At 47.0% G+C, this 18,785-nt stretch overlaps 2 protein-coding genes across 2 annotated transcripts in view; one reads left to right on the top strand and one right to left on the bottom strand.

Annotated features, from left to right (window-relative positions):
* FKBP14 (FKBP prolyl isomerase 14) overlaps nucleotides 1-8,120 on the bottom strand; it is a 35,001-nt gene extending 26,881 nt beyond the window's left edge. The window contains exons 1-2 of the mRNA XM_069648917.1: nucleotides 7,830-8,120; nucleotides 316-467 (exon numbers count right to left, since the gene is read on the bottom strand). Coding sequence (XP_069505018.1) covers nucleotides 316-467; nucleotides 7,830-8,020 — 343 coding nt within the window. The 5' untranslated portion in view covers nucleotides 8,021-8,120. The remainder of the gene's footprint in view (nucleotides 1-315; nucleotides 468-7,829) is intronic.
* Nucleotides 8,121-8,993: 873 nt separating this feature from the next.
* PLEKHA8 (pleckstrin homology domain containing A8) overlaps nucleotides 8,994-18,785 on the top strand; it is a 353,037-nt gene continuing 343,245 nt past the window's right edge. The window contains exon 1 of the mRNA XM_069648916.1: nucleotides 8,994-11,968. Within this exon, the coding sequence (XP_069505017.1) occupies nucleotides 11,929-11,968 (40 nt within the window). The 5' untranslated portion in view covers nucleotides 8,994-11,928. The remainder of the gene's footprint in view (nucleotides 11,969-18,785) is intronic.

Here is an 18,785-nt window from a genome sequence, read left to right as displayed (position 1 = left end):
AGATAGGCAAATACCAATAAAAAATTAAAATGGGGAGTAAACACACCCAGCTCCATGGATATGTTTGGGCCAGAAGTACACGTAGTGCCATTGGAAGAAAGTACCATTATTAGTACTGCCTCATAGAAAGTGATACAAATGTATATTTTAAAGTGCATACATAACTAGATGCAGAGAAGCGTTAACTACTAAAACAATTCGCTTTAGTTAAAACATGTTTACTCACATGGGTAATGGTAATTTTGTATTCCCTGAAAAATCATTTTACTCCCCAAAATCCTACCTTGGTGCAGTGCTGCTTAGAAAAAAGCTTACCTTTCCCTTTTTTGCCATAGGCCAAGCTGTGGGGAATGGTCAGTATTCGCCTTTCCCCTATGCACATCCCCTGCAGGCCCTTGTCCCAGCCGACGATCACCTCCTTGATGCCCAGTGTAAACCAAACCGGCTGCCCGTTGTTGTCTTTGTACCTTTAAATAAACGAGGAAAAAATCCCTTTATTATTAGATTACCACACGCTGGACCCATTTTAATCAATGTGTCCCCCACAATAAACAAGATTGGGTCAGTACTCAGTCGCTCTTCCTCATCATAGCCAAAAAAAAAACAGCTTCACCGAACCAGGCATCACCTCCTTCTCCTCTCATGGCTACTCCCTTCTCCAGGGGGGAATAAAGGATAAGATTTACCCCATGTAAACCTGTTCCTGGACAAGCTACTTTATTGCTGGCCTCCAGCTGGTTGTCCTAAGTATTTTACAATGATGCTCTTTTTGCTTTATCTACTTTAACCGACCACTGTAGAGCGTCCTTTGGCAGTTCCATAGCCAACCCACCCCCCCCCCCAAAGGACGACCCTTGCTGCCAAGTGTGGTACACGGAGGTAGTCCCCTTCTAGCGGCTGAAGCATCAGCTCTGCACGCCCTGCCATCCACAAGGGTCTTAGTGAAAAGTTGCCAGAAGAGCAGCAGGACCGGGGTCAGTAGTACACATGGCACCACCACGTTAGCCCCGCAGAAGCGAATCTGAATATGTGGAGGTCTGGCAGTCGTATGTAGAAAGCTAGCAGTGGGCAAGAAGATACAGGGCAGTGCAAGTGTTCAACACTGCATGGATTAGGTTATGTGCATTGAATCAAGCAACAGGTTATTGCATAATGGCATACTACACCGGGTACCTGGAGCTTTTTGGGGTGAGAAAACAAAATGTCACCCTTGTTCCGCAGAAGGGACGCCACTCCCTCTTAGTTTGAGGGTTCCAAAAAAAAAGTCTGATCAAGATTCTATAAATATAGGCTATAATTAAACAATACAACTAACCATTTAAAACACTATAAAAAAAAACACACCGTTGTAAAAGAAGACAGAAGATCCAGAGCAGGAATGTATAAGCACTCTAAGCTTTGGCAGGGAGTAAACAGGCAAGAAATGCAATAATGCTGATAAAAAGGATGTGCCTTGTTGGAAAAAGGTGCAGTCTCTAGGGTCCTACAATGTGGACAGGTGCGGGCCACTTGATTGATTCCAATGTTGATCACTTCGATGGTATAGAACCCCGTTTTGTGGTGCTCGAATCAGGTTCGATTGCGGCGAGTCGGGTGTCAAGCCAAGCAGTGCTCTATGCAGCTCGAATGGAGTGTTGTGCGATGCATCACCAGTAGCGTGCATTTCAATAACTGAGCGTGGCTCAAACTCTGGTCGACGCAATGATCCAGTGGGTTGAGTCAAGCTGCAATGTAAAGTCCTAGCGGTTCGAAGTCACCTGCACAGTATGCTGCTGCTTTAGCCGGGGAGGTGACGAGGTTCTGTTGGGGCGATGGTCGAGCCAGTTTGATAGTCTGGCAACTGCAGCTTGAAGTTCAAAAGGTGAGTGCCAAAGGCAGGAAAGCAGCAGTTCAAATGCAGTTAGAGTTGGTTTGAGCAATGCAAAACATGACACCTGGATGCTTTAATCCTCCAGATGCTGCAAGTCCTACTGCATGTAGCTCTAGGGCAAGGGGGATGCTCTCACTCTAGGTTTGCAGACAGGCCACATTGGGGTTGACAGCACTGTCACCCCCAATATGCTCTGGGAGTGGGTACGGAACTGAGCTTTTCTCTGCCTTGGAACACTGCTTCACCTCAATGGCAGAAGGCTTTGGAAAGATCAACTAGCTATGATACCGGATACTTGGTTACCCCTCAGCCAATGAAGCCAAAAGCCTTGCGTTTCCAAGAAGTGATCTGAAGTCAATAAGACCCTTGCACTCCAACAATAAATGCTTAATGGTTTCCCAGACATCATTTTCGATACACAACCTACAACCTCCGATATTGATAAACCTACCCTTCAGGCCAGTGACTGCCAGACAGGGCAGTCGATTCAGGATAATAGAGCATCTCCAGCTGGAGTATAGTAGGCTACAAATCAGATGTGGCTTAAATAAATAAGTGAACTACCAACCACAATATCAAAATAGGTGGGGCTTATGTTTCCAGATTATCCTGTCCCCATGTGGGTAGTTCAGCATACTCATTACAACTATAATTTGGCAATTAAAAATAGCCATAAAAGCTTTATTCAGAAAACAATAGAAATAAACCATATAAAATCTGTAATGCACATTTAAACCAAGAAGGATAAAACACTCACATTATAGGTCATTAAGGTACTGATTACGTATACTGAACTACACAGTTGGAAATTAAACACCCTAAGGATGGGAATTAAAAGCAATTTCCTCAGGGCAGATACACAAAAAACTAAAAATGCAAAACGGATTCAATAGACCTTGAACAACGCAGGCAATATCCCATTCTATCCCAATCTCCAGTCGATTTGCTGTTAAGGAGCTGGGTGTTAACCAGTCAAAACATAGGCGGGTGATCAAGTTTCAAAGAAGGGGCGACAACAGTGCATAAACAAGAAACCACACTCAAGCACACTCAAGCCCCATCTGATCCATCCAACTTTCATCCCTTATCCATTTGCCACACAATGCCCAACTCCCTGAAAAGGAGGTCCTCACTGAATAGCAAAGGTACATCGAGCACAAACAAATCGTGGACCCTCTCCAAGCTGGTTTTCACAGTCAGCGGGACAGAAACAGTAATTAAAGCTGTTGTAAACTACATCAGGTTGGACCTGGATCAGAAGATCTCAGACTCATTCTTATCAACGTATTGGTGGCTTTCAACACCGTTATACCCAATAGTCATCTGGCCAGGCTCAATTTGTTCATAATAGTTCACACTGACTGAAACAGGTGGCATCACGTGAACAACTGAAAAGAAAAAAAAATTTAAAAAAAAAGAAAAAAAGCTTCATTGGAGTCATCCACACGTCTCATCTGCTCTACCACCAATGGGTAGGTTCCTCTGGGGTGCGTGCTTTCACCCTTTATGAATAGTCTTCCTTACCGCTGTTTCCCAGTTATTCATTCTTATGGCTAGTTTTCTTTAACTATGTGAAGACACCCAGAGTCTTATTCAACAGAATAGACCAAGCAAAATGTTGTACAAAACCCTTCAAACCTGCCGGAGCCACACCGAGTCTTGGGCGAATAATCTGTGAGCAAATCAGAAGCCCTTGTTTTTGGAGAGCCCTAGGTGTCCTGCGTTCTGACTCTTAGCTCTGTACCTGATGGTACATCTGAGCATGAAGTACAAAATCCTGTTACGATTGCATCAACTTTGTTGTTAGGGGGCCGAAGGACAATCTTGCTGGTGCCATTTTGGCCTAGTTAATTGCATCTTCCACTTTGACAGAGAGCACCTTTTAACCAGAGTTGTATCTTTTTAGCCATCCCCAATTGGACTGGGCCAGCACTCATCCAGGCCCAGGACATACTTTGGGGCTGTAGACTCCAGCCTAATAGACCACCGTCTGCATCTATATCCGGTTACCTCCACGTTCTACGCTGGTTGGCCGCAGGAAAAATCTCTTCTAAATTCTGTATATAATGCATAGATTAGACATGGCGACACCTTCCTTCATCGCTTACAGATTGCAGCTTCATTTTCCTTGGGAGCCTTCCTTTTGGGAGGTACCGAAGCAGAGGTGTCAACACCTTGGCAGGCGCTCCTTTTCATGTCTGGGCACCAAAACATGGAACACCCCTCTGCTCTTAGAACTTTATCCTCCGCGCAAATTTCAGAAAATATCTGAAAGCTTCCTTGGTTTATCCACTTCATTTAAACAATCCGAGCGGGTGTTCCAGGTTTCCGAAATCGAATACTGCACCAAGATGCCCGCACTGGGCAAACATTCCCTTCCACAAATTACCAATAACATGACAAGATGACGGTCTCCAGATTCCTGAAAGATCGTTACCAACAGGACACTCAAAACCACGGCAGATGAAGGACTTCAGGTTGCGTTCATTTTTGTGAAGGATTAAGCAATACCCACGGGTATACACAATTGATTAAATGTCTGCCCAGTCTGTGTGTCAGGGGGGTGGAAGACAGCAATAGCAAAATATAATCCAAGAATCTACCTAGACAAGGCACAACAGGACACAGGAATGTGAAGTATTTCAACTGCTGCAGTTCCTTCCCCAGTCCCAACACGCAAAATACAAGATGCATCATTGTGTAAATGACAGAGGTGCTCTTTACAAAGCCCAGAGAACATAACATTAGGAAAACTCTACTTTAAGATGAATGGCTACGCAACATCCTCCCTGTACATACCCTTCCTAACCCCACCCAGGCAGACCCATTCTCGCAATCCCTCTGCCATAGGTTGCACAGGTTTGTAGATGACGTCCTTGACCCATCAAGGCTGCCCATGTAATACACCAGCCACAGGTCCTAGTGTCCACTCGCTGGGTGGGCCTTCGCGAGTGGGTACTCCAGATGACCAATGGGAGATGTGTTTAACTCGAGTGGGGTTGTAATGATAACTTTTTTAAACCCTGCGACCAGTTTCAAAATGATGTGGTGTTCTCAGTGTCGCTTCCGTGAGAGAAGAAGGAGGATCAGTTCCCCACCTAACTATAGTGAACACAGTCTCTCACAAAAATACCAGTGCCACAAATTCTGTACATAAATGTGCTAGCATTTTATTCTTAAACAAAGTGTTCACCCGTAGGTGTGCCCTTCTGACCAATGGGAGATGGGTGGGTGGGTGGTTAGTTTGTGTTAGGGAGCATTCTCATAAATGTGCCAATTTCTTTCACCTAGACCCCCCAGCAACTTTGCTGGATTTTGAGGACGATTTTTTTTACCTGGAAAGAGTGCAAGCCTTTTTTCCCCACACCTTCAAGTATTTTGATGTGCGTTTTACTCTTGTGTTCTTTGGTTATGGAGTTTTAAGATAACTCCATAGACATCTTTTCATGTGTGTTACACAGCACCCTCAGTGCAGTGACACAGTGATGTCTTTTTTAGACTTGCCAAAGATTTAAATACCTTCTCTGGGATAAATTACTGTTTCCGAGAGAATGTAAGGTTAAATTGACTTTACTAGTCTTTTTAAATTCCTAGACCCAGCAAACACTATCTTCCTATAGAGTGCTGGATGGATTATCCATTATCCCCTCTGTCTAGAAACTCATGTAGCAGTCAAATGCTAACCTTTTCTACCTTTTCTTGACCGCGAACACCGGTAGCTAAAAATCGCGGGAGCCATGTTTTTTCAATATAGCGCCGTAAGCCCCTTTGTTTAAACGGGTCCCGGTCTTCTTTTTTCGCCATTCCTTTTCAGAAAGGTCCTTCTAGTGTTTGTCTCTGCGCAACAAACCAGGTTTGGTCCCTTTGTTTCCATGCCTTTGGGGGGCTTCAGGACTGAAGACCGCCTCTGGCATGGTGTGTCTGGGGTGGGCAGGAAGTGAGGGAGGTGCCCAAACCTCCCTGTGCTTAGTCTCCTAGGAGACTCAAATGCACTCTGGCGTGATTGGCTGGCTGACTGTCCGGCAAGGACAGCCACCCTGCTGGGCGAGTGGCAGCTAGGCTGGAATGAATGGGAGAAAACTAAAAGGCGAATCTCCTGGGCTGGAAAGCAGAGTCGACCACTGGAACGAAAGAATAGAAGGCAAGCTGGACGAGGACAGCTGCTGCAACTCCTGGACCGTCGGTTTGCCCAGTGAAGCCCTGCTGCAGGTCCGAATTGCCAAGTTCACTTCGACAGAGAAGCCCCTTCTTCCTTTGGTCCCACCAACTCAATCAACTTGTAAGCCACCTGGATACCATTCTCGAAGCTAGTTAGGATTAACCAGGGGGAAGGACACCAGCTTGTGTGTTTGAAGAACAGCTACTCGAACTGAAGTGACTCCACTTTTCTGCGTTTTCCGATGATCCCGTGCAGTGCAGGATTCCCTTGACGTCCTCCCTCTTGTCCCCACGACCGAGGCTCAGGAACAGTGAAATCTACAGGAACCAACGTCTTCAGCTGCATCTTTTGCTTCATACGAAGGTACTGTGCTTACCAGATTGAGAGAACGCTTCTCTCGCAGTGAAAGTTCGTGGAACTTTCCCAAATTACATGCCCAATCAGCTTGTGACCCAACATATGATTCTTTTTTGTACAAACTACTTTTGAGAACTTTGGCAAAGACTGTACTGTTTACTTCAAGAACTGCTCTTTCCTATCCAAGACACTAGTCCATTAACTTTGGCCTATGTCTATTGAACTGAATGGAGTCCTCTAGTGAACTATAACTATTTGCACTGCCTAAGAAAGTATTTGTGATCTATTCTATTAACTTGTGCCTTTGCCTTCCCATTCAAAGTGACTGAAATGCCTTTTGGCTTCTATTTCAAGGGAGCTTTAATTGTTCAGAAACGTATTGGTTTTGTGTTGAAGTATATTGGTATATAATATTAAGTTGCCTCCTTCTAGTGAATGTTTTCTAAAGGATTGTGTAATACATTTATAAGTGTCTACTTGAACCACTGATTGTAAGACCTCCGTAACTTCTTGTACTGCTCACATTTCCTCTTGGCTGCTCAGTTCGCTACCACAAAACTGTGTAGTACAGACTTATACCAAATGTTGGTTTTTGCTTACATCTGGTAGTCCCAGAGGGTACTGAATGCAATTCTGTCTAACAGTTTGCCCAGCTGGTGCCCTACTGTATGGATGCACACCCATAACTGATAGAGACATCTTGGAAGTCATCATTGGTGTCAACCATAGTATACTGCTACTATATTTAACCAGAGGACCTTCCCTTTCCTTTCATCGGGACACAGGGGCGCAACACTATTGGCCAAATGGAGACCTCCCCCCCAATCCCCTTTAAGTTCTGGCCCATTTCTGAAGGGGCACATGGACGTTCAGAGCAGTCATTCAATATGGCGAGGAACAGGGTCATGGACTGCTTAATTATTTTCCTTCGGTTATCAGCACGTTTCTCAGGTGTGAATCTATAGGCAATTGGCACTGTCATGGGGCATTTCAAACTGGAAGACGATCACACAGCTGCAATGAACTCAAGGCAAAGAGAGTAACACAACAAGGCTCCCTTTAAACATTAGTTTAGGTGCATAATGCTTTTAGGTGGTATTTTTGAACACCACTGGATTATGGTGCAATGCACCTGGGCAGGACCCGTAAAATACCAACTGGCTAAAGCAAGCAAACCCGCACCGCTACAGAACCACGGCAGCTACCATAAATAGCTGGGGTTTGTATTTTTTTTTTAAAAGCTAATGTTTTCGGCAGTGTCAATCTTCCAGTTAGCATAAAATTGCCCCATTGGTTGCCAATTTCACACCGGGTCCCCCAATCCTTCGGAATAACGGGAAAGGGCCACCCCACAAGTCAACCAACGTCCAAAATAGCACGCACGTGAACCCATGAATCAGCAGCCCCGGGCTGCCCCCGCCCCCCGGCTGCCCCCGTGCTCACGTGCTGTGGAAGCCCTCTCCGGTGCTCTCCAGGGTGCCCGTGTAGTGCACCAGCAGCAGGTCCCCGAACTTGGTGCTCCTCCGGCACAGAAAGGGTCGGTGCTTCACCTCCACCGACACCTCGGGCTCGGGGATCAGCGCCGCCCTGCACAGGGCGGTCAGCAGCGCAGCTAGCATCAGTGAAACCGCCATTCTACCGGCAATGGACACGGCGACGCTCCGCAACCCAGAGCCGGCCGGGCAGCAGCTAGGCAGCCTGCTTGAGACGTGGCAGGCCGCTGGCCCCGCCCAGGATCTCACTATCCACCAATCACATCACACAGTCCCGCCCATCGCCTTTACTACAGCCAATCATAACGCGGATACACATCTAAAATAAACCGGGCCTGAGCGATAACGCGCCCATTTCCTGAATAGAAGCCAATCACGTAACAAAGATCGGCCGAGGGTGCGCCTGAACCAATGATAATGGGAAAACTGTCCCGGACGCCCTTTGAGTACGACTACGACCGCCCGCCCGTCATCAAATACGGCGCTCTGGTTGGCCTGTGTATCTGCCTCTTACACCTCAATCCGAAATTCACAGACCGAGTCCGTTGCCATAGAAACAAGACGTTTTGTTCTGAAAGGCTCGCCATGCCCCTAGCAGGCAATACGGTCACCGTTTTAAGGGGAGGTGTATTCGTATAGAATTGTGTGAAACTCCGCAGGGTGAATTGAAAAGCTAACCCGAATAGCCTGGCAACACAAAAAGGATGTAATTTCCCAATCCAAGGTGGCCGCCCCTAACCAATAGCATCCGCACACCATTATAGCATGCGAGCATTCCATTTCTTCAAACTTTTTTTTTTGCTTACATAAAGCAACACAGCCATAAGAAGTAACACAAATGGTCCCGACTCTAAAACCACAGGACAGCGCACATTCTGTCCCGGTCCGATATGGCCGACTGAACTAATAGCACCTGCCAGTCAATGCCCCAGAACACTAGTTCTTTATTGGAAGTCCAGGGCCGCGCGCAGCACGGCGGCAGTGACGTCTGATTCGCTGCCAGGAGCTCGTGGGCGTGGCGGAGGCCCATTCTGGCATGGACCTCGCGCTGGCTCCCATTGGCTGCTGCTGCTGCTGGCAGCTCGGGCGGGCGGGCGGGGGGAGGAGTCGGGGAAGGGCTGTGTGGAAGGCTGGGGTAGTCAGGAAGCGCGAGGCAGCAGTCCTACGGGTCCCGGCAGGGTAGCGAAGCCAGTGTCCGAGGGCTGCGTTCATTGGAGAGTACGGTGGCCGGCAGGGTACAGTAGCTCGTGGGGATAGAGTGACGACATGAGACGGGAGGGCACAGGAATGAGTGAGGCGCTGCAGTGTAAGGGGTGCGGGATGTGACAGTACGAGTACAGCATTAATAAGAGCCCCGCGGTCTATTGAGGCAGGAGCAGTACAGTGTCTTCACAGGGCACAGTAACCAGCAGGGTACCTGTAGAAAAGGGGGCGCAGGCTGCTTTACTAGGGAAAGGGTCTAGGGTGCAGGGGAAGGGAGAAGTACAGGTATGTGGGTGCAGTAGCAGTGGGCTGAAGGGAAGGACATTACTGTCAGAAGGCGAGTACTGGAGAGTACGGGAGGGTGAGAGGCAGGATAGTACACTAGGGAGGATACACCAGTGCACGGTGGGGCGAGGGTCAGAGTGCACCAGTGGTCAGTGGCTGTATAAGGACAGTACTGCTGTGTACAGTGTATCCTCAGAAGCAGGGGGTTGCAGCAGGGTGGCTGGCAGGGGTCACGACAGTACCGCAGTAAGGAGAGTACGGTAGGTTTGAGAGGCAGGATAGTACACTAGGAAGGATACACCAGTGCACGGTGGGGCGAGGGTCAGAGCGCACCAGTGGTCAGTGGCTGTATAAGGACAGTACTGCTGTGTACAGTGTATCCTCAGAAGCAGGGGGTTGCAGTAGGGTGGCTGGCAGGGTACAGTACAGAACAGCAGTAAGGAGAGTACGGTAGGTTTGAGAGGCAGGATAGTACACTAGGAAGGATACACCAGTGCACGGTGGGGCGAGGGTCAGAGCGCACCAGTGGTCAGTGGCTGTATAAGGACAGTACTGCTGTGTACAGTGTATCCTCAGAAGCAAGGGGTTGCAGCAGGGTGGCTGGCAGGGGTCACGACAGTACCGCAGTAAGGAGAGTACGGTAGGTTTGAGAGGCAGGATAGTACACTAGGAAGGATACACCAGTGCACGGTGGGGCGAGGGTCAGAGCGCACCAGTGGTCAGTGGCTGTATAAGGACAGTACTGCTGTGTACAGTGTATCCTCAGAAGCAGGGGGTTGCAGTAGGGTGGCTGGCAGGGGACAGTACAGAACAGCAGTAAGGGGAGTACGGTAGGTTTGAGAGGCAGGATAGTAAACTAGGAAGGATACACCAGTGCACGGTGGGGCGAGGGTCAGAGCGCACCAGTGGTCAGTGGCTGTATAAGGACAGTACTGCTGTGTACAGTGTATCCTCAGAAGCAGGGGGTTGCAGTAGGGTGGCTGGCAGGGTACAGTACAGAACAGCAGTAAGGAGAGAACGGTAGGTTTGAGAGGCGGGATAGTACACTAGGAAGGATACACCAGTGCACGGTGGGGCGAGGGTCAGAGTGCACCAGTGGTCAGTGGCTGTATAAGGACAGTACTGCTGTGTACAGTGTATCCTCAGAAGCAGGGGGTTGCAGCAGGGTGGCTGGCAGGGGTCACGACAGTACCGCAGTAAGGAGAGTACGGTAGGTTTGAGAGGCAGGATAGTACACTAGGAAGGATACACCAGTGCACGGTGGGGCGAGGGTCAGAGCGCACCAGTGGTCAGTGGCTGTATAAGGACAGTACTGCTGTGTACAGTGTATCCTCAGAAGCAGGGGGTTGCAGTAGGGTGGCTGGCAGGGTACAGTACAGAACAGCAGTAAGGAGAGTACGGTAGGTTTGAGAGGCAGGATAGTACACTAGGAAGGATACACCAGTGCACGGTGGGGCGAGGGTCAGAGCGCACCAGTGGTCAGTGGCTGTATAAGGACAGTACTGCTGTGTACAGTGTATCCTCAGAAGCAAGGGGTTGCAGCAGGGTGGCTGGCAGGGGTCACGACAGTACCGCAGTAAGGAGAGTACGGTAGGTTTGAGAGGCAGGATAGTACACTAGGAAGGATACACCAGTGCACGGTGGGGCGAGGGTCAGAGCGCACCAGTGGTCAGTGGCTGTATAAGGACAGTACTGCTGTGTACAGTGTATCCTCAGAAGCAGGGGGTTGCAGTAGGGTGGCTGGCAGGGGACAGTACAGAACAGCAGTAAGGGGAGTACGGTAGGTTTGAGAGGCAGGATAGTACACTAGGAAGGATACACCAGTGCACGGTGGGGCGAGGGTCAGAGCGCACCAGTGGTCAGTGGCTGTATAAGGACAGTACTGCTGTGTACAGTGTATCCTCAGAAGCAGGGGGTTGCAGCAGGGTGGCTGGCAGGGGACACGACAGTACCGCAGTAAGGAGAGTACGGTAGGTTTGAGAGGCAGGATCACTAGGAAGGATACACCAGTGCACGGTGCGGCGAGGGTCAGAGCGCACCAGTGGTCAGTGGCTGTATAAGGACAGTACTGCTGTGTACAGTGTATCCTCAGAAGCAGGGGGTTGCAGTAGGGTGGCTGGCAGGGGACAGTACAGTACAGCAGTAAGGAGAGTACGGTAGGTTTGAGAGGCAGGATAGTACACTAGGAAGGATACACCAGTGCACGGTGGGGCGAGGGTCAGAGCGCACCAGTGGTCAGTGGCTGTATAAGGACAGTACTGCTGTGTACAGTGTATCCTCAGAAGCAGGGGGTTGCAGTAGGGTGGCTGGCAGGGTACAGTACAGTAGTAAGGAGAGTACGGCAGATGAGTACTGTGTCTAGAGGGTACATGCGTACACATGTTCTCAATCAAAGAGGTACTGTGATCGGGTAGTATTTGGAAAGAGCAGTAGGATTACGGTGGCCGGGCAGTCCAGTTTTCCTGCGTAATAGTTCGGCTGGGCGGTCATCGGGGGTTTGAGGAGCTTAGTCAAGGACCGTGGCTCTTTACCCTGGCCTGGATGGCGCCCCCAGTCCTGCCATGGAGGGGGAGCTGCACAAGTGGACCAATTACTATAGCGGTGAGGAAAATATTCGCAGCAGGCTTAATGCGCTTATTGTATTCGCAAGTGATTCATAAATCGTGTCTTAAAATCTTCTGTGGGGCCATCACAAGTTGCATTGATTTTGTCTTTCATGAATATTTCCCAATCTTTTTAGCAGCAGTTTTAAAAAGTGCTACAGTTTTCGATCAATTAGCACTTTTTTAATAATGTTTTAAAACATTCAATTCCCTTATTTATTGCAGAAGAGGTCACATTGCCTGTTAATGTACTTGCCTAAATCACGTTTGTTTTTCTGTAGGTTTTTATTTTGCAATATAACACAAACATGCGTCCGGCAAGCCCTTTTGCATTTATTTAGCTGAAATTACCTACTGCTTACTTCTGCAACAAAAAACATTGTATATGAGTTATAACAGGAGCCATAGGGTTTCCGTGTTCCATTCAAAAATAGATCGTTTAACATGCACCAGGTGGTAGATGAGGGTGAGTTGGGCACATGACATGGGGAGAGTCCAGCCAATAATATACACCAATGCATGGTCATTTTACAATTATTTAAAGATTTAAACAGACTACAGCATGGGTTTGGAGGTTGTCTGGTAGCATTGTTCATTTATTAGGTGGCAAAGGGGTGGCAGCAGGAGGCAGTTTAGGTGGGTTTGAAACCAAGTTTGACCAGGGTTTTGGTTTGCAGCGTGCGAAGAGGAGAACATGGCTGACGAGAGTTACATAGTTAAGCATGCTGCAAGGCTAGACAAATAAATGCAAGCTTTAGACAGTTGCAGCAAATATAGAACTTCAGTATACTGCATGTGATTGCCATCTGCCAGGCGTAAAACCTTGTCTTTTTTTAGTTTAATTCCAATCTAACGCAGGCCTGCCAATGTAATGTAAGTCTGCTATTCGGAAGCCCCCTTCATGAATGTGCAATGCCGAAATTATAGTTCTCACATGTGCCTCTGTGAGACAGCCTCCTAGCACCCTCATTCTTGCATAGCAAATGGTAGTTTCAAATGTTGCATGTATGTTCATGACACAAAGTCCTGGCAAAAGCTTTAGTCATGGATAACTAATGTTCATTAATGTAGTGATCTATACATCAGGATCAATATCATTTTGCTCTTCTAGCTTTTTTTTTACATACTATCTATTAACAGAGACAACATTGGATACATATCATGTCCATCTAATGTTTTGCTGTGGCTTCAGTGGCACAAGCATGGGGAAAAAAAGCAATTATTTTGGCAATTACTGTGTCTATATCGATTGCACCATGTATAATGGTTCCACTGTACTAATGATTAAGAGATGTTGACCAGTATATCTTTCAATGCACATAGGGTGGACAGTCTATGTGGTAACTTGAAGGCGTTTTTATCAGTTTCATATGTCACTTCTAAAACACAATTTTACTTTGTTTAATGTTCAAATCTTTTTTCGCCTAGGTCCACAACTCTAATAAATGATCACATCGTTGTGGTACTTTTTCACACCAGGGAATATGGGGGAAGGGTACCCTTCCTCATTGGTTAATCAGCAAGGGCATTCCCTTGAACGATGTTGTCTCTTCGGGTTTCATGGGCAATACATTTGACCACTGCCAACATTAGGGCTTTGAGAAGGGCATCTGGGTATGTGACGTGTTACAAAAATTAAAATAAATAGATGGGAAGCATTTTAAATGGGTGTACCTGAAGATAGCCCCTCTTGCCACAAGTGGTCATAATCAATTTGCAATTAGTTCAGCTATTCTGGCAAAATATACAGCGCGACCTTGTGCACCCACAATGATCTCCATTTATAGAACAAACCGCACATCCTGCATTTAATTCCCTTCGTTCCTCAAGCAATAACTCCAACAAGAACTATCGACAATTGATACAAGGTCAGCATTTTGAAGTGAGATCTTCCAGGGTAGTTGTAAGAGTAGGAATCGCAGTGATCCAATCATGGGCTTCACCTTCTTCGGGGCTTGGCCAGAAGCGAGACACGGGACTGGGGAGTTATTTACATTCGCAAAAATCTACAAAATTAGTTCACAAGTCAGGAAGCAGAATGTTGTGTTTTTGTTTTCAACAGTAGGGCTGTTACGGCATGAGGTATTGCTACAACAAGAGATTAGCCTCAATACAAATTTCCAGAGGACTGAACTGCTAATGCAGCTGCAGCAACCAACCATAAGCAAGGCAGTAGTTCTGCAGCAGCAGTGCCTACTTCTGTACTAAAAATGCATATGTGTTGGTGCTTGTCGCCATGCTTTTGTGTCAGTACTGCTTGAGCATACCAATCCTTTCCATCACAGGGACGATACAATGCCTTTTGAAATTGGCAAGTTAAAGGGCTTGATCACTGCAGAGCGCATGCTTTCACTTGGCAAAAGTCTACTCCTCCTTTGTGGACGATTCAAGTGGTTTGTTGGTATTGTGTGGTTCATTGCCTTAAGTTTTTCTATAGAGGTGAATGCCAACATTCATTGTCGGCAATATCCGCGATATTCGATTTGTGTAATCATTGTGGGGTCAGGTAACTTCAAATTTATTTCTGCTTGTGAGTCAGGACATCCATACTTAAATAAATATTGTAACCCAACTAATGCACCTTAGATTTTCATAAGTGTAATGTTTTGCTCTATTCCTTTTATTAGCTAATGCAGCAAGTACTAGTGTCTTGCTTGCATGCTTCCTATGTGAGGGATGCAATTGGGCAATACTATGTACTGGACCATTACCAATCCTCCTGGGGAATGTAATCATCTAGATCCTTCTTTAGAATCTGTGAATGAGTGCAGGACTCATTATGCCCCTGTGAAAGCCTTATCCAGGTGTACTATAATCCAGAACATGTGAAGGGGAATCAATGTTGACTGTCTGGGTGTATCGGGATGTAGGAGAAGGCAGAGCTTAAATCGCCACCCATAAATTCCATTGCAGTAGATGCACGCAAGAAAGAGTGGCTGAATTTGGTAGTACAGGGAACTTGGACAAATCAATTGAGTTGCAGCTGATGGGATGGAAAGCAATGTATTCCTACCAGGTTTCATTCTCTATCATCCGGATTGTTGTATTTCATGGACTGATAGTTGGGGTAAATATAACAATAATACTGTAATAAAGATTCGATTACCAATGTAATACATTTAAAAAATATATATTTTGTTGCTTTTTTGCTTTGTTTCAAAGGATCCTGGGCCTCCTTTTAAAGGATTTTTGAAGGTTTAACATGAATACGAACAGGCTTTTGAGTTTCGGATTAAACATACTTCATTTGCATGTTGAGAGTACAAACACTTAGGTACTTAAGACAATAGTGCAGCAAGATCCGTGGTGAACACATCCTCTTTAAGGGCACGCGTTTGTTCCTTCTGTAGTGGTGCTAACACAAGTTCTGCATTTTCATGGGGAAAAGTTAAAAACCATACATCCCAATTTGTGCAATAGGTCACACCCTAACCAATTCACCGGAATGCATGGGCTCCATAGAAATGCACATTGAACTGAGATTGGACCTAAGGTTACAGTAAGCGGCGTTGTAACAGGATGGAACGCGTGATTATTGGAAAGACCACCAGCGTTTAGTTACTGAAAAGGGAGGCACAGTAGTGACATCTCTGCACAGTATTGCAGGTGATTTGCTTCTGTATTTACCAAGCCAGGCACATATTTACATCCAATTCTTGTAATCAACAAAAGGCCCTTCCTGATATTAATGTATTAGACTTTCCTCTAGGCTGTCCTATCCTTCAATTTGCTTTACTTTACCCACAGATGAAAGTTCTGCTTATTCACTTTCGGGAATGGGGCTGGGAGAGCTGCAGGGACTTGGGGCTGAGCTCTGATGGGGCACTCAAACCTCCAGTGGCCCTACTGTTTGCAATAATGGCAGGCAGTATTACTTGAGACAAACCCATTTTGAAAACCTGGTACATTCTGAGGAACGTAGCGCAGTAACTGTGCCCTATGGCTCTACTCCATCTTCGACTGTGACCTTTGACATTTACATGTATACCTGGATTTCTGTTCCTGCCCCTGTAAACGTTGTAATTTCAATGACTTCAATTTACTTTAATATGGGGGGGGCTTATTTTGCCACCCCAAACAAACAGGGTAATTCATGGAATTAATGTGCGCTGAAAAGGGGTGCGCAAGCATGAAAATCGCAGCGAACAAGCAGCCGTTTGTCGATTCATGGAAGGTGCTGCGCGTGGCTTACCTGTGACATGCCACCCTACTTATTTTAGGATTGACAACCGTGTATTTTAACCAGTAAAGGATACAGATGGTACAAAAAGGATACAGTATCCTGATGAAGTTTTTTCTTCCTAGCTTCAATGATGACTCCTCAAGGAAAAACCCTTTCCATTGATCACACCCACTGTCCGTTATAACATACAGCCAGCTCGAGGAATCAATTGAAAGGGCAAGTAAATGAACACACTCTCCAATCTGTGTAACAGAAACAAAAGGTAAGTAATGTCTAATTACATTAAACTAATATGAACTCGCTAGTTATTTCCACTAACCTTAAATATGATTGAATTGGAGGAAGTCTTAGGTAGCAAGAAAATCCAGGAATGAATCGCCAATAGAAACAACGAAAAGGGAAAGGTAAGTTAGTAGGGAAACTAACCCGCACGGAATGAGGGACGCACTAGTGTCGGGTAGGTGCACTCTGGAAAGCGTCCTTTAGTTCTGTGCACGAAGATTAGTACAGCATGTCCTGGACATCAAAGTTCATAAGCAAAAGTTCATATCCGGAGACAGACTTCAATTCACCCTTTGAGTAAAAGTAAATAATTCCAAACAGGAACGTGTGTTCAATGACCCAGCCAGTTCTTTTTATTCCGGAATGTAGGTTTCAGTTCACCTTGGTAAATAAATGGAAATAAAAAGAATACCCTTCTGGGCTGAGTAGAATACTCTGGGTAGCAACAATAATGAAGTTCAAATGTTAGAGGTATCATTCACCTGAGTTGGAGAATCAGGTAACTTCCGTGTGCTTGTGTGATGTCACCGGCTTCCAAGTAATTCCTAATTCGGTAATGAAGTGCGGTGATTAGCAAAAACGAGACCGCAGAAATTCGCCTTCTTGGAGTGCCGCACTGGATGCGGTGAGGAGAGAAGTGCCTCCGCGTTTGTACGCCTTCAGAGAAAACGGTGATTCGCAAAGCGAGAACGCGGGAAAATACCTTCTCGGAAGTGCCGCGCTGGACGCAGCGAGGAGAGAAGTACTTCTGCGTTTGAACCCCTTCTAAGGAATGCCGCAGTGTAGGCGCTGTGCGTGGCGGGGAGAAAGGGACGGCCTTTCTCGGTTTGCCGCAGTCCGAACACGGGACGCAGGGAACTCTGCAGGAGCCTGACTTGAAAAGGAGTCATAAAATTGTAACATAGAAAACAGGACCGTAATGGTTTCCACAATCGGAAGCACCGAATGATTGGAGAAGGGCACCTAAATACTTACACGGATCACGTGATAGAGGTAGTACCAGAATCAACACCTCTTTGTGGGAAGTTTGGTTAAAAAAAAAAAACTCCACCTTGTATAAAACGGTTTTGCTGCCGATCTTAACAGCATACAGGTTCTTTTTACCTGGGGAAGATGAGTGGCGCATGACAACCTGTGATCTGCGCTGTATCCGCCAGTGGCGTACACGTCATTACAACATCCCTATAGCTGTGCGCAAGACAGCCAGTGAAGGTGCACACAGGGCAGTGCACACACCTAAAAAGGGGGTGGAACACGTGGAATGGGGAACACATGAAAATGTGGGTGTTACGGCAGAAGTATCGCTGCCAAATCCTCGCAACGCCCACACGTGCACTAACCACACGTATTCATGGAATCGAACAGGGGAAACCCGCGCGCCACAAAAGACGCGCTAATCTGGAAACACGTACGCCAGGAAGAAGCTGGCGGAAGCACCCCGCGCAGCATAAAAGTGCACGCAAACAAGCTCATACAGCTACGATGAATATACTGTTCCTCGCCGCAGTGGTCGTGGGACACCGCAGGAGGAGGAGGATAGCCAGGCCCCCCATTTGTTTTACCCAGGACCAGCTTTTCTGGGATGCCTGATGACCAGGTGTATGGGAGGTACAGGTTTCCACCACTAATAATCCTAGAACTGGTCAGGGAGTGAGAGAATGACCTCACATCACCCACCCTGTGCTCCCAAGCACTGAGCCCCTTGGAAAAGGTGCTCAATGTACTGCATTTCTTGGCCACTGGGTCATTTCAGCGGACAAGTGCCATAGTTGGGGTGTCTCACTGCCCACGCAGTCACGCTGCCTACACCAGGTGTTAGCGATCATGACTGCATGCCCCACAGTCCGCAGGCACATATACATGCCCAGAACAACCGCAGAAAGGCAGGCCATGGTCCAGGACATTTAAGGGGTGGCACACTTCCCCAAGTGCTAGGTGCCATTGATTGCACTTGTGTAGCTCTACGTCCTCCTAGGGCCACTGAGCACATCTATCGAAACCGCAAGCACTGGCATTCCATCAACGTGCAGGTTGTATGTGATGCCAAGGGAATCTGTAAATGCCAACTATCCGGTGTCCAGCCATGATGGTTTCATATTCAGAATGTCATCCCTAAACCGGGACCTGGAAGCTGGGCGGCATGGCGACACATGGTTAATTGTTGAGTACAAATGCCTCTGCACATGCATGCATGTCAGACACAGAGAAATGGCAAAACCATCTTATGACAAACATTATCACCTCCCCAGGGGACAGTGCCTACCCTCTGAGCACCTACATGATGACGCCTATATGGAACCCCACCACATCACCCGAGGTAAGATACAACGCAGCCCATATTGCAACCCGG

The sequence above is a fragment of the Ambystoma mexicanum genome, chromosome 2q, assembly GCF_040938575.1.
Source record: "Ambystoma mexicanum isolate Mex_15411 chromosome 2q, UKY_AmexF1_1, whole genome shotgun sequence".
Taxonomy (NCBI): domain Eukaryota; kingdom Metazoa; phylum Chordata; class Amphibia; order Caudata; family Ambystomatidae; genus Ambystoma; species Ambystoma mexicanum.
Note: the sequence above shows the minus strand (reverse complement) of the source record. Positions and strands in the feature narration are given on the sequence as shown.